This window comes from Accipiter gentilis, chromosome 29 (genome assembly GCF_929443795.1).
Source record: "Accipiter gentilis chromosome 29, bAccGen1.1, whole genome shotgun sequence".
NCBI classification, from domain to species: Eukaryota; Metazoa; Chordata; class Aves; order Accipitriformes; family Accipitridae; genus Astur; species Astur gentilis.
This window is the reverse complement of record NC_064908.1, coordinates 5,080,402-5,093,979: the sequence shown is the minus strand read 5'-3', so window position 1 is coordinate 5,093,979 and position 13,578 is coordinate 5,080,402. Positions and strand designations below refer to the sequence as shown.

Here is a 13,578-nt window from a genome sequence, read left to right as displayed (position 1 = left end):
CCCCCCACCCCATCCCCCCATCCCTCCCTCCATCCTCCCATCTCTCCATCCACCCATCCTCTCACCCCTCCCAGTGCCCCGCCCCGCGTCCTTCCCCTCCCTTTTCTCTGTTTTCCCGGTTTTTTCCCTTCTTCCCTTCCCCCCGTTTTCCATTTTTCCTGGTTTTCTTTCCCCTTTTCCCGTTTTTCTCCTCCCCTCCCCAGTTTTTCCCTTCCCTCCTTCCCCCCCCCCCCCAGCCCGGTCTCTGCTGCCCCCTACCGACCCCGCGCTGCCACCGCCCCGCCCCGCCCCCGAGCCCCGCCCATTGCCCCACCCATTACCCCGCCCCACCCGTCACGCGCCGTGCGGGTTCCGGGTGCGGGCGGTGCGCGGCGCGCGCAGGTGGGGCGGGGCGGGGCGGTGCGCGGGGATGCAATGGGGGGGGGGGGGAAAGGGGGACGGAATGCAGCCGGGAGGGGGGGGGGGGGGCTGGAATTAGGGAGGGGGGTGCGGGGGGCGGAGTGTCCCGCGTGGGTGCGGGGGGGGGGCAGAGCCCGGTGCGGGGGTGCTGCCGGTGCTCGCCCCGCTTGGCCCGTTCCCGCACCCCCCCCCCCGTTCCTCCCGCGGGGTGGGGTGGGGGGGGGATGCGGGGTGACCCCCCCCCCCACGCTGGGCGCCCCCGGCCCCGAGTGGGGCTCCACGGGTGTTGGGTACCCACCCCGCTGCTGTGGCCCGGGGGTGTCCGTGTCCCGGGGAGCATCGTCCTGGCTGGGGGGCGTGTACCGGGACCCCCCCTCCCCGTTCCTGCCCAGCCTCGGGGGTTATTATGGGGGCGGTGGGTTTTTATTGGGGGGGGGGTGTTTATGGGGGGGTGGGTTTTTACTGGGGCGGTGGGTTTTTATTGGGGGGGTGGGTTTTTATTGGGGCGGTGGATTTTTATTGGGGCGGTGAGTTTTTGTTGGGGCGGTGGGTTTTTACTGGGGTGGTGGGTTATTATGGAGGCAGTGGGTTATTACTGGGATAGTGGGTTATTACCGGGGTGGTGGGTTATTACCGGGGCGGTTGGTTATTACCAGGCCGGTGGGTTATTACCGGGGCGGTTGTGGGTTCGCAGACGTCCCGTCCGGCGGGGCCGGACACCCACATCCCCATGCGGAGAGGAGCCGGCGCTGGGTCATGAGCAACACCACAGCCCCCACGGCCCCGGGTACGGTGGGCGACTCGCTGGTGGGCTACGTCCTGGGACCCTTCCTCCTCGTCACCCTCCTCGGCGCCCTCCTGGCTGCGGTGAGTGGGTGGGCACGGCCGGGGACACACACACACACACACACACAAAACACCGTCCTGAGCCCCCTCAAGCCTTCTCCTGCTCTCCTTGCAGGTGATGTACGTCCAGAAGAAGCGGAGGTGAGCGTGGGGGCTGTTTTTTTTGAGGGGGGGGGGGATGTGGGACCGGTCACCCCTCAACCGCCGTCCCCCTGCCAGGTTTGACCGCCTGCGCCACCGGCTGCTGCCCATGTACAGCTACGACCCGGCCGAGGAGCTGCAGGAATCCGAGCAGGAGCTGCTGGTGGAGGCGGAGGACACCCGGGTGGGTGACCCGCTGCGTTTCACGGACGGGAGTTTGGTTTTGGGGTCGGGTACAGGTGGGGCGGCTCTGTGGGGCACTCGCCAGCCATGCACGGTGCCGCCGGGAATTGCTATTTATCTATTTTTTTTGCATGAAAAATTAGCGTTAGGGTAGCCCACGGGGGCTGTTAAGCCTGGGTGGGAGCTGACGGAGCCAGCCTGCCCCGCGGGAGCACCGGGCTCTGGGAGCCAGGCGGAGATTTGGGTATAATCCAAAGGTTTTGGGGAGGGTCAGGCTGCGCCTGTGAGCCTGGGGCTTCTTCACCCGCCCTGACGCCGTTTGGGGTTGCTTCGCCCCCCGGCTTGGCACCGGCGGGGGTCTGGACTTGGGTCACCCACCGTCCCCTCCCAAAGCCGCTCTCTGTTGCAGGTGGTGCCAGGCTGGGGGGGACCCTCGCCCCATCGGCCCCCGCGCGGGGACTGGAAGGCCTGATGTTGGCCGGAGAGCTGGGGCCGAATCCTGCCCGCAGGAGGCAAGGGAGGACGGTGTCAGCACCGGCGCTGCTGCCTTCGCCATCCGATGGGATGGGCAGGATGCGCCCGCGGTGGCGTTGGCGATGCCGGCGGCTTTTGCCCAGGAGCGATCCCACGTCGTGAGCACTGACGATAACGAGTTATGTCCCGCCTCGGCACCTGGTTTTGCTTTTTTTTTTTTTTTTTTTTTTTGCTTGAACCACCCCACCAGTCCTTTAAAATGCACTGAGCAGGACGGCCGGGGCTGGCACCCCGGCGAGGGAGCAGCCGGGTGCCGGGGCTTTGCCGGGCACGGAGGGCGGGATGCCTGTGGAGGAGCAACGCGGCATGTGCTGGAGCAAATAAATGTTGTTTCTCTGCATTCGGCCAAGAAGGGTTTTCAGCAGCACAAGCGCTGCCGGCCCACGAGTCAGCATCACACGTCCCTGCCTCGGCAGCATCGTGACGCGGTTTAGTAATAAGGAGCCGAGGATGGGAGTTTTGGGGGGGGGTGGGCAGCAGGGTTTTGCCTGTTTCTGTTTCCATCGGCAGCTCCCGTCCGTCCCCGTGGAGGATGGCTGGCACCGTCACGGATGTCCCTGCGGAGGAGGTACCGTGCGGAGCGGGCGCTCCGTGCCTGCGGGCTCTCCCTGCGTGGGGAAAACCTGCTCCCACCCCGCTACCGGGGGCTGGACCCCAGCCACAGTCCAGGGCAGAGGCGTCAAACATCCATAAAATGTTTTATTCAAGTAACTGCAAATAGGAAACCAAAAGGTCATTAACAGTGGACCAGGAGAAAAAAAAAAAAACCAAAACAAAACCCCACAAACCGAACCCCAATTTTCTCGCACCAGGGCCGCCCGGCACAGAGCTCCGGTCCCGCTGCAGCCGTCGTGCAGGGGGTGGTGTGGTGGGGGGGAGCATCCCGTGGTCCCCCCACCCCACCCCCCTGCCAGCCTCTATCCCTTGCAGCAGCAGAGCAACCTAGACCTTAAAATAACAATTTAAAAAAAAAAAAAGCCCAAAAAAGGAGAGGGAAAAAAATACCCCACGGCCCCCCGAAAAAGGAAACATGGAGCCTACGATGCCCCGGCAGCCGGCACAGCAGCAGCACGTCTGTGAGTTCAGAGAGTGGAACTTAAATATCCAGAGGTAGTTGTGAATGAAAGGGAAAAAAAAAAAAAAAAGTACTAAAAAAAAATTAAAATGTATATATACCAGAACTTATGAGGAAAGGGCTGCCCTGAGCTGGCCCCGCTTGGGCACCCCCAGAGATGGGCACCGGGCCCCGGCATCACCGCAGGAGCTGCTCTCCCACACACAGTGCAGTCACCCAGGATTTGGGGGGTGGGGGGGTAAAAGGGGGGGGTTTGCCTGGGGTAACAGCAGGCCAGAGCGAAGGTCTAATGCATTTGGGGGGGGTCTTACCTTTGCTGACCACCCCCCCCGCCAATCTCTTCCCTGCAGAAGCCCTGCGGCAAAGCCTGGTGTGGGGGGGGGCGCAACCAGCACCCACTTTGGATGGGTGGGATCACTGCCTTGGGGGGGGCAGCAAAGGCAGGGGGTCCCAGCCCCGGCTCTTTGCCGGGGACCCCCTTTGCCAGCGGGGCTGCCCCAAATCCCAGCGCTGGGGAGAAGGGGGAGCTGGGGCGGGTGCCCCCCCTCCAGCCCCCCCCCCCCCCAGGTGGGGGGCTGCGGGGGCCACCCAGGTTGGGTGATTTTCCAGTGCTGCCGTTGTCTGAGGATGAGGAAGGAGTGGAAGAGGGAGGAGGAAAAAGCCAGGGCGGCACAGTGGGTTTCTCCCCGTCCCTCTCCCCCGGCCGCCGAGGACGCGGGACCGTCGGGCGATGAGGTAGCGCTGGTTGGGGAGGTTTCACTGCTCCTCCTCGGATGACTCCTGGGAAATGTTCACCTCCTCCTCGTCCTGCTGCTGCCAGGTAAGGGAGTGTGGTTGGGGGGGGGGGGGGGGCCAGGGGCTACAGACACCCCCCCATCCTCCCTGGATGAAGGGCTGGCCAAGCACATCACGCCCCTTGTGCAAAGAGGGAAACTGAGGCACCGGCACCCTCCTGGATCTGGGGACTGGCCCTTGCTCCAGGTTTAACCGTTGTGGGTTAAATCCCAAATAAGACCCCCCCAGGGTGGGCTCGCAGGAAGGAGGGGGGAGCCACACACCTTGGGTGCACGCACCCCCTGCAAGCGTGAGACTGCAGTCCCCAGCCCCACGGCCGTGTCCCCAGTTGCCACCAGAGGAGCGCCGGTGGCGGCAGGACCGTCCGTCCGTGTCCGGCTGTCCGTGTCCGACCCGTCCCGCCGGGGTGGGCGGCCGTGAGTATCGTGGCCCCGCACGTGGCAGTGAGTCAGGGCTGAGTGTGAGCGTGACTCAGCACCGGCCCCCGCTTCCTCCCGCTTCATTCATAAAAAAGCCACCGCGGTGCGGCCGGTGGCTGCCAAAGCGGGACACGGTGTCCCCGGCACAGCCCCGCTGGCATGGGACAGGCTCGGTCCCACCCCACCGAACTGGCTCCCTGCCCTGGGGTCCCCAAAACAGCCCCCGGTGCTGTGACACCGGTGCAGGAGGCCCCCCCAGGATCTGACACACACACACCACACCCCCCCCCCCCCCCGGTTTGGAGTCCCGGCTGGTCTCGGTCCCTCGCCCTCTGCAAAGAATTTAAGTGGGAAAAGAGGCAAAACTCCGCATGGAGCAGAGATGCCGCACCCTGAGGATGCTTTTGGGTGGCTCAAGTGTCCCAGTGCCTGGTGTCCCAGTGTCCCCGCATCCCTGGGCCCAGGGATGCGGCCCCGGGGCTGGAGACAGCGGGATGTATATGCCGGGAAGGGAGAGGAACCTGCTCCCAACCGTCCGGGTGATGCTCCTGGGTGCCCGGCAGCCACCCGAGCTCCCGTGGGGCTGCAAACTGAGCAGGGGGAAAATGAAATGGAGGAGGGAAAGCACAAAATAAGAGGGTGGCTGTAGTGTGCGGGTAGGGGGGTGGCTGCAGGAATGCCGTGCCGGTGACGCAGCGGGCACCTGGGCAGCTGTGTGCCAGCGTGCCACCGAGGCAGGACCAGCCACCTCCTGCGTGCTGCTCCCGGGGCTGCGGGGAGCCGGGATGGCTCAGTCCCCCCCAGCACCAGCACCGGGGACATGGCACGGCCGGGTTCGGAGGCCATCCTGTGCCACGCTGTGGCCCTTTTTTTGCTCACTGCTCTGCTCTCCTCCAGCCCGGCAGCATCTACCCCACGCCTGTGGGGACAGCCGGGGGGCTGCTCTACCCCCAAAATGCCCAGCATTCAGCCAGGATGGGAGAAGGAAGGGAAAAGCCCACTCACCGATTTTTTGGGTCGGCCTCGAGGTTTTCTCCCTGGTGTGACTGCAGCTTTCTGAGCAAAAAATAATAATATTGAAAAAAAAAGGACATTTTGATCAGGCTGGGGCCATCCCATCGTTCCCAGGATGCTACCGGGGGCAGGCGGCGTTCCCCTCCCTCCCACCCGCGACTGCCAAATTCATCACCCCAGTGGCATCTCCCGGGGCCGCTGCACCCAGGTGGCCCCGGGGCCACAGCCAGCCCCCCCCCCCGGCCCCCCTTGCCACCGGCTTCCAGCACCAGGACCGTCCCGGCCCCGTGACTCACGAGGCGGGCGCAGGATGTGAGTCGCGTGTTTTGCAAACAGGTTTATTGCGCGTGTCCGCATGCTGACACACGCAGTCCCTGCCCTCCCACCCCACCTTCTTTGGGGGCCAGCACCGAGACACCCCCCCCCCCCACCCCACCCCAGGAGTAGATTTGCCCTGAATTGTCTATAATTGAGCTCAAAACGGACCTGTCGTCCCAGCGCACGGCTGCTTGGCCGGAGCAGCCCCCGTCCCCAGCCACCTACCCTGCCTTTCGGGGTGGCCTTGTTTTTACTGCCCTTCGGCCGTCCGCGGGGTCTCTTGGGGGTCGGGGCCTCGCTGGGCTCCTGCTGGAGGGACAACAGAGTGGGGGTCACTACAGATTGGGGGTCCCCGGGGAGGGATCCGTGCTCAGAGCAGCTCCCGGTACAGCAGTGCACCCCAGGGATGCTCCGGGCTGGGAGTCCCATTCTCCCCAGCAGAACCCGCCGGGGCAGGGATGCTCTTGCGTGTGGTACTGGGAGGACTGGTTGCACTGGGATCAGCGGTCAGGCGCCAGGCACGGGCTCCTGCTCGTCCTTCAGCCGAGCGTGTACGTGACCTGTCCCACCCCGGCATTAATCGCTCGGCTTAGCCGGATGGTCCGTGCCGGTTTCTCAGCCCCGAACCCCAGCTCGCTGCCGGTGTTGCCGCCTTGCAAAGTGTCGGGGAACCGACAAATCACCTTTTCTGCAGGAAAATGATGTGCACAAACCCCCACCTGCCCCGGGGAGGGTTGGGGGAGTTGGCACTATAAAGGCTCTGGCAGCATCTTATCCCTCTGAGCAGCTTTTGCTAATGGGGCTTTAATTAGCCCGTCTGCAAAGGCAGATTCAGCTGCAGCCCGGGGAGGAGCAAAGGGAGGCCCTGAGCCCTTCCCTGGGTGAGAAGGAGCTCTGGGGTGTTGCAGGGTTGGGGGGGGGGGGCTGTGAACCCCCCAGGAGGGTTTTTCCTGCTGGTAGGCACCCCGGCAGTGCTGCCCAAGGGAAGATAACGGGGGGCTGCACCATGGGCATCCCCATCCCTGCCCAGGGGATGCTGCTGGGGTGTGAGTGGGGGGGGTTTCTTGCTGCCCCGTAGCCTGGGGGTGCCCAGCCCCTGAGGGCATCGCTGTGGGCAGAGCTGCCCCGTGGGGTGCCCCCCCCACCCCCTTTCCTCCCAGGGGTCCCCACGTACCTGCGGCTTCTTCCTGGGCCGCCCCCTGCCCCTCTTCTCCGACACGTCCTTCTCCCCTTTGGAGGCCAGAGGCTGGCTGGATTTGGCGCTGGATTCACTCATCGTCCTTCCAGCAGCAGTGAGGAGGAGCAGAAGGGGGGAGGAAGGTCAGTCAGTGATGGCTTACCATGCCGACCAGTGCCTCTCCCCCCACCCCTTGCCCCAGAGGAGGTGGGCACTGGGGGCCACGGAATTGACTCACGGGGCTGCGAGGGACAAGCGGAGCTGCCGGAGCCTCCCGCAGAGTCAGCCCGGCCACGGCCATGCCCCTGCCCCGGCTGCCCGTTCCCCCCCCCCCGGGTAAGGATGCTCAGCCCCCCCAGCTGCCGCCTGGCCCCTCTGCAGGGATGGGGGTGGCTGGTGGGGTATCAGCGTGGCCAGGAGGTGACAAGGACCAGGGTCTCCCCTCTAAGAACACCTCTTAGAATTAAAATTCAGCTGAAATGAGCAGCTTCTGCCCTGCTCCAGCCCTTCCCAGAGGCTCGCCTGCATCCTGCTCCTCTCCCTGCGTGGAGCGGAGACCAGCCTGTGCCCAGGGCACTGCCAGGGCTGGCAGGGTCCGCAGTGGAGAAAGCAAAAGCATCACTAAGAGCTATACCTAGAAGAGACCACCACCTGTATTTTTTAACTCGCCAAGCCCATTCAGCAACACCACGCCGTGGGGTGCAGGGCTTTCCTACCCCAGAAACGCGGAGCACCTCGGGCCGGCATGACCCTTCCTCCCGCTGCTGCAAATCCAGTATCTGCAAAACCACCCCTGCTGCACCCGCGTTCCCTCCTGCAAACAGACCTTTGGCCCATGCCAGTCCCCGTGATGTGTCCCCTCGCACCGTCGGTGGCTTGTGGCAATGCTCCGGTGCAACGAGCCCAGGCCAACACCAACGTGCCGGGACGGTGCAACGTGTCTGAGGCTGCAGGGCCAGACTCCAGCAGTGGGACCCTGATGCCTCTTCCCACTCTCGTGGCCCCAGTGACCGGCCCCACGTGGTGGTGCTGGCTGGGTGAGGCTTTGGGTGCTCAGACCTCCCTCCCCATCTCGCCCATCCCTGCTTTCTGCCTTCCCCCAGGCTGGATTTGCAGCTGCATCCCTCCTGGGAATGCAACCTGCATCCTCCCATCACCGGCTGGGGAGCAAAACAAACCAGCTGCCAGGCAGGATCCTGCCCCAAAGCCCGCAGCACGGACACCCCGCTGAATTAGCCAGTGCCCCGGTGCTAAGGCAGCTCTCACGGTCCCCAACAGGCATTTGGGGAGCAGCAGCTTGGCCAGGTCTTCCCACAGAGCCCATCCCCTTTCCCCAAAAGGAGGAGACCAGCTCCAGATTTAATCTGGAGTCCCTGAAATCCCAGACGCTCTGTCAGCACCAGCAAGTTGGAACAGGATGAGCGATGGAACGGCACTGGCAGCCTCCGGGCATCCCCACGGGGGTCCCAGGGCCCTGGAAGGGTGGTGTAGGCTCCCACAGCCCTGCTCCCTCCACCCCACCTCGACACCCAGCACTGCTCCACCCAGGGTGGGATGCTGCACCCCTGACCCTGCTCCTGCCACCCCGGCTGGGTTTAGGAACAGGCACCACCTGGCACTTGTCCTAGGGACGCGGGGTTGTCCCCACCTCTGTGCACATCCCAAAGGATGGCTTTCCTTGCTCCTGGCGAAATCCCACAGAAGAAAAGGCTCCATCGTCCCCTCTCCACCTTGATGCTTCCCCAGGGGCATAGGGAAAACCTGTTTTTCCAGAGCTGTGGGGCCGGTTTCAAATCCAGCTCCCAGCCCAGGAGCCAGGAGGATGGGCTCCGGACTGGAAGGGAGCAGGATCGCTACCATAGCCCCAGCAGTTACCGGTGACCCCGAGCACAGGGTGCCTGCTCGGCTCCTCGATCAGGCGACCGTGGCCATGCAGGTTGGGGGGGGACACGACACCTGCTCAGAGCAGTGATGTGATTGTTTCCCAGCAGAAATAGGGTGGCGAGAGCAGCGTCCTGATCTCGCTGCCCGTAAGCATGGGGTTTAGAGCTACCTGGGAGACTTAGCTAGAAAATCACAGACTTGATCTGGGATGGATGGTGCAACCCCCCCGGGCCACTTTTCCCTCTGGGGACGGTCTCTGCACCCCTGCCCTGGGTCCGAGCCATGTCTCTGGAGCATGGCAGCCCCCCAGCCTGGCTTCTGCAGGTACAAGGTTGTGTGCCCGGTCTACGTGCAAAGACGGAGATGCTCTCCCTACCTCTGCCTACAGGGTTAATAACGCTTAGTTTTGAGCAACTGGTTTCATTTTGGATGGTGTTAGAGCAGCTGGGACAGTGCTACTGGGGAGAGTGGGACAGCCGGGGTGCTAAGCCCCCCCAGGGACACTGAGTCACATCGGAGAGGCTGGAGCGGGCGCAGGCGAGACGTGCGGTGCAAGGAGCTGTGCTTAGACCTTCGAGGCTTTTTAAAAAACACGTGTCAGCTCCCGCTCCCCTCTGGAAGTGACTCACGAGTGCAAAACAACAACAACAAAAACCACCCTCGGATTCTTTTTTTTTTTTTTTTTTTTGGGGGGGGGGGGGGGCGGAGACAGAAACCATGCTGTCGTGTAAACACGACCCGAAAATATTACTCACAGCATCCCAGAGCCCTTCAAGAAGTCTCTTAGTATGGTTTAGATTTAGGAAAGAAAAATGCCGGCCGGCTGACCGGGGGCTGGGCTGGGTTTGTCTCTTTTTAAGTCAATCTTTGCCAGAGGAAATGCAGCCTCCGAACCATGCCGTACCCTCTCCTGTAGCTGGAAACAGATGGGCCCAGTATGGCCCCCACCCTGCCACGCTCTCCTCCGCCCCACCAGGGACGGGCACCGGCCCCACGCAGCAGCTCCAGCCGGGGATGCTGTGGGGACCCTCCCCTTCGGGGGGATGCCACCGGGGATGGCCCCCCGAGCCAAAGCCTGCCGCCACAAAGTTGTGGGTGCTGGGAAAAGCACGTGCACATCCCACCCGTCCCCCCCCCCACCTCCGAGCTCTCCCCAGGGCCTCCAGAGCTGAATCCACCCCAGAGGACCGTGGGCTCCGTGTCCTGCTCCGGCAGAGGGGGATGAGGAGGAGGATGCTCGGGTGGGAGACCAGGGATGCTCCTCTCTCCCACCCCAGCACCTTCTCGGCCAACACCGCTCTTCCCCGAGAGCGGCCCCGGTTCGGCACGATGCTCCCCGGCTCGGCGGCATCTGCCAGGGCCCGGGAGCACCCCGAGCCCGTGGGACGGTGCCGGGCACACCGCGGGAAGAAGCTCCGGCCCCACTCGTGTGAATCAAAACCTTATAGGAGGGAGGGAGCAGTGTTGCCATGGAGGAAAGGAAGCAGCTGAGAAACAAACCTTTCCACGCGGGGAGGAATCGGTCGGAGATGAGGGCAGGGGACTGCCGGGCTCCTGGAGGCTGGGAGGGAGAAATCTCTGCAAGGTTTGGAGGCGGAGGGGCTACATCTGCCTCTCGATCGATGGAGTTGGGGGATGAAAAACTCCTCCTCTCTCCATCCCTGTGGATGGTGAGCAGCCGGGCTTTCCTCCCCCAGCCCCGTCGGCTCCCTCTGCTCCGTGACACGAGCTGGGCCGTTCTCAGCAGCCACCTCTTGCACAAGCGACGGCTGGGTTGCAAAAGAGACAACCTGACCCCTCGGAGCGATGCTCCTCGCTGTCCCTGGGCCTGCTCCTGCCTTCCCCCACCCACCCGCGCTGGCTTACACCTCTCCTTGCAAATAACCCCATAAATCCCCTGCTCCTGCCACCTACTCTTAGATTAAACAAACCAGCCCAGGGAGATAGGCGGTGGCTTAGATCTTAAAAAAAAAAAAAAAAAAAAAAAGAAATAATAATAAATAAATCTCTTCACGCCCAGGAAATCTAGCCTGATTGCGGCTGGAGAAGGATCCCGGCCGCACCTCCTGGCAGAGGGAGGACGGGAGAGGGAGGAGGGGAAGAAATAGTGGAGCAGAAGTTGAAGAGCCTGTTCGGCAGGGGTGCGAGGGCTGGGAAGGGATGTGCGCGGCTCCTCATTAGGACAAGCCCTCCATGGGGCTGCTTTGAAGCCCCCCCCAGGCCTGCTATTAAGGAAAGTCCACCCCCCCTTCCTTCCTGGGCATGCATAATAAAAGGAAGTGATAAAAGAAAGGAAGGAGGGAGGTGGGGGAGAAAGAAAAGAGGCAGGAAGGGCACCATCACACGCTTTGTGAAGCCCCTGTCCTGCAGGGTATAATAAAACCCCGGGTGGAGCCAGCCCTGTGTGGCATCTCCCCCCCCCCCCCGGGAAGGGCTGGGTGCAGGGGGTGCGGGGCCCCACGGTCTCGCAGCAGGGAGCAGCGTGGGCTGCTGTCCCGGGGGGGGGGGGGGGGGGGGGGTTGGGCGACTGAGCCCCCAGCATGGCAACTTTGCACCGACTTTGTTTGCCCCCCCTCACCCCCCCCATCTCCCTCCTTGAGCCGGGCCTGGCCTGGCCCCTTCCACCGGCCCCACGCACCTTGCACCAGCCCCACGCACGGATCCTGAACCCACGCACCTTGCACAGTCCCATCCCCACGCACCCTACACCCACCCCCAAGCAACTTGCACCGGCCCCCACCACAACGCACCCCGAGAGCCCGGGGGGGGAGGGGGGGGTGTCTCCGGTACCGGCGGTGCCACCCCGGGGTCGTGTGGGTCCCCCCCCGGGCGGTGCGGGGCGTTTGCATCACCCGAAACCGAGTAAGTGGAGAAAAAGTCCCGGCGAACCGCGAAAAAAACCGGCAGCGGGGACCCCCGTCCCGTCATCATATCCCCCCCCCCCCCCCCCCCCCGGCAGCCCCGCCAGGTGCATCACCCTATTAATAATAACAATTAATAACAAGAATAATAAAGAGAGGCATTGCAGAGCCGGCCCGCCGCACGCACACACGCGTCCTTGCAAATACAGAGCAAACCGGGGGCGATCGTGCACAGCATGCGGAGAGGGGGGGGGGGGAACAGAGCCCCGGTCGCCCCCCCCCCCCTCCCTCCCACCCAGCACCCCCCACCCAGCACCCCCCCAGCCCTCCCCCGCACCCCCCCGGAGCAGAAAGGAAAGAGGAAGGCCGGCACTCACAGTCAGCTTGATCTCGGAGCTGGGTGCTTGGGGTGGGTTTTTTTTTTTTGGGTGGTTTGTTTGGGGGGGGGGGTTTTTTTTTGGAATTTTTTTTTTTTGGATTTTTTTTTTTTTTTTTCTCCTGGCGTGTCTGTGTTGTGAAGCGAATTAAACCCCCCCCCCCTCCCGGCGGCTGCTGCTGCTCGCAAATGCGGATCTGAAAGGAGAAGGCAGAGAGAGAGGCTGCGACTCACACACGCATCCACAGCACAGCCAGGCCCCCCTCTTATTTATATAAATAATAAAGAGAGAGAAAAAAAAAAAAATTGCTCCAGGAGGAAGGAAGCTGGGTCAAAATCATTTGCAGGGAACGAGGAAAAAAAAAAAAAAAAAAAATAGGAAAGGGGGGGGGGGGGGGGAAGAGAAGGGGGGGGGGGGGGGAAGAGAAGGGGGGGGAAGGAGCAAGCTCCCAGCCTTACTGGAGGGGATCCAGCTGCTAAAAATAGCAAAATCACACTCGAAATTAAATAAGGGCAACCAGGCTAAGGGGAGCTTCCAGCCCTTGCGGAGCGGGGGGAGGAGGAGCCGGGCTGCATCACGGCCGGCGGGGGCGGGCGGCGGCGGGGCCGGGAGCGATAGGTCCGTTCAAAGGGCTGCGGCGGGAGGGCGGCTGCTTCCCCCCCCCCCCCCCCCCCCCCAGCCTCCTCCCCCGAGCCCCCAGGCTGGCCGAGGGTCCCCCCGGGGGCAGGGGGAGGCAGCGCTGGGGGAGGGAGACACACACATAGGACACCCCCCCCCCCCCCCCCCCCTTCCCCGGGCAGGGATGCTTCAGGGATGCTCCCGATTGAACCCCCCACCTTGGTGCTCCTGAGCTCCCCGGCTGCTGTGCCCCCCCCCCCCCCCCATCCTCCTCCTCCACTGGTAAACCAGTGTTTTGGGCTGGTGTGGAGGGGTTTGGCATCACCCCGGGGGCCAAGCACCGGCCGGGGCTGTGCCATGCACCGGCTCCGGCACCCGTGGGCAAAGCACCGTGCTCCTGCCTTTTGCTGCCTCCCTGCCAGGTTAACACCCCCCCCCCCCCCAAAAAAAAAAACCCCTCCTGTTCCCATCTGGGGACATCTATCCATCCCCAGGGCCTCCCAAGGCCGGCTGGGTTTTGTCGCGACATATATTTTATTTTTCACTGCAGCACCACTGTAGAAATGGGAGGCTGGTGTGGAAGCGAGTCCTGCACGGCTCCGTGCCGTGGGGCTTTGGGGGGCTGGTGAGCGGCCCTGAGGGGGTCTCCCGGGGTTTAAGCAGCTGATGGGCTTGGTCTGCAGTAAAAGAGCTTTATTCTGAATTCCTGTGATCTGTTTTGGAAGTGGTTTAGGTCAGTCTGGAATAGGAGCCGAGATCAGTTCTCCAGGTAGGTACCCCAAACCCCAGACCCCCATTGCGTCAGGGGCAAGGTTTTCCAAAGCATGTCAGGCGTTTGGCATCTCCTGGTGGGTTTTTTGATGGGGTACAAGGAAATGCAGAGCTTGGCATCATCCTCTCAGGGACGGGACTGTGCAGAATTCCCTCAAACTCCTGC

The 13,578-nt window shown here is 63.2% G+C and overlaps 2 protein-coding genes across 14 annotated transcripts; one reads left to right on the top strand and one right to left on the bottom strand.

Moving 5' to 3' along the window:
* Window positions 1-325: 325 nt before the first annotated feature.
* Window positions 326-2,282, top strand: SMIM29 (small integral membrane protein 29). Of its 2 annotated transcripts, none has more exons than XM_049831759.1 (5): window positions 326-381; window positions 1,094-1,266; window positions 1,361-1,386; window positions 1,465-1,570; window positions 1,979-2,282. In XM_049831759.1, exons 2-5 carry the CDS (start codon window positions 1,156-1,158, stop codon window positions 2,039-2,041), a joined length of 306 nt encoding a protein of 101 aa, XP_049687716.1. In that variant the 5' UTR covers window positions 326-381; window positions 1,094-1,155; the 3' UTR covers window positions 2,042-2,282. The 2 variants fall into 2 exon arrangements, with proteins under 2 accessions (XP_049687716.1, XP_049687717.1); XM_049831760.1 differs by lacking the exon at window positions 326-381 and adding an exon at window positions 593-814.
* A 588-nt stretch (window positions 2,283-2,870) lies between these two features.
* HMGA1 (high mobility group AT-hook 1) lies at window positions 2,871-12,088 on the bottom strand. 12 transcript variants are annotated; one of them, XM_049831737.1, is made up of 5 exons: window positions 7,728-7,895; window positions 6,899-7,004; window positions 5,893-6,030; window positions 5,394-5,448; window positions 2,871-3,988 (listed from the first exon to the last, which is right to left on the bottom strand). In XM_049831737.1, exons 1-5 carry the CDS (start codon window positions 7,736-7,738, stop codon window positions 3,486-3,488), a joined length of 813 nt encoding a protein of 270 aa, XP_049687694.1. In that variant the 5' UTR covers window positions 7,739-7,895; the 3' UTR covers window positions 2,871-3,485. The 12 variants fall into 12 exon arrangements, with proteins under 12 accessions (XP_049687694.1, XP_049687696.1, XP_049687693.1 ...); XM_049831739.1 differs by lacking the exon at window positions 7,728-7,895 and adding an exon at window positions 12,024-12,088 and having other exon boundaries at window positions 2,873-3,988; XM_049831736.1 differs by having other exon boundaries at window positions 2,873-3,988; window positions 5,893-6,033.
* Window positions 12,089-13,578: the final 1,490 nt, after the last annotated feature.

Bases quoted from the DNA above. Each gene is read 5' to 3' on its own strand.
- SMIM29 (XM_049831759.1), top strand. From the start codon at position 1,156: ATGAGCAACACCACAGCCCCCACGGCCCCGGGTACGGTGGGCGACTCG. The intron at 1,387-1,464 runs GTGAGCGTGGGG...TCCCCCTGCCAG, and splicing joins TACGTCCAGAAGAAGCGGAG to GTTTGACCGCCTGCGCCACC. The intron at 1,571-1,978 runs GTGGGTGACCCG...TCTCTGTTGCAG, and splicing joins TGGAGGCGGAGGACACCCGG to GTGGTGCCAGGCTGGGGGGG.
- HMGA1 (XM_049831736.1), bottom strand. The intron at 6,034-6,898 runs GTACGTGGGGAC...TTGTCCCTCCAG, and splicing joins GGCCCAGGAAGAAGCCGCAG to CAGGAGCCCAGCGAGGCCCC. The intron at 3,989-5,393 runs GTGGGCTTTTCC...ACCTGGCAGCAG, and splicing joins CCGACCCAAAAAATCGGTGA to CAGGACGAGGAGGAGGTGAA.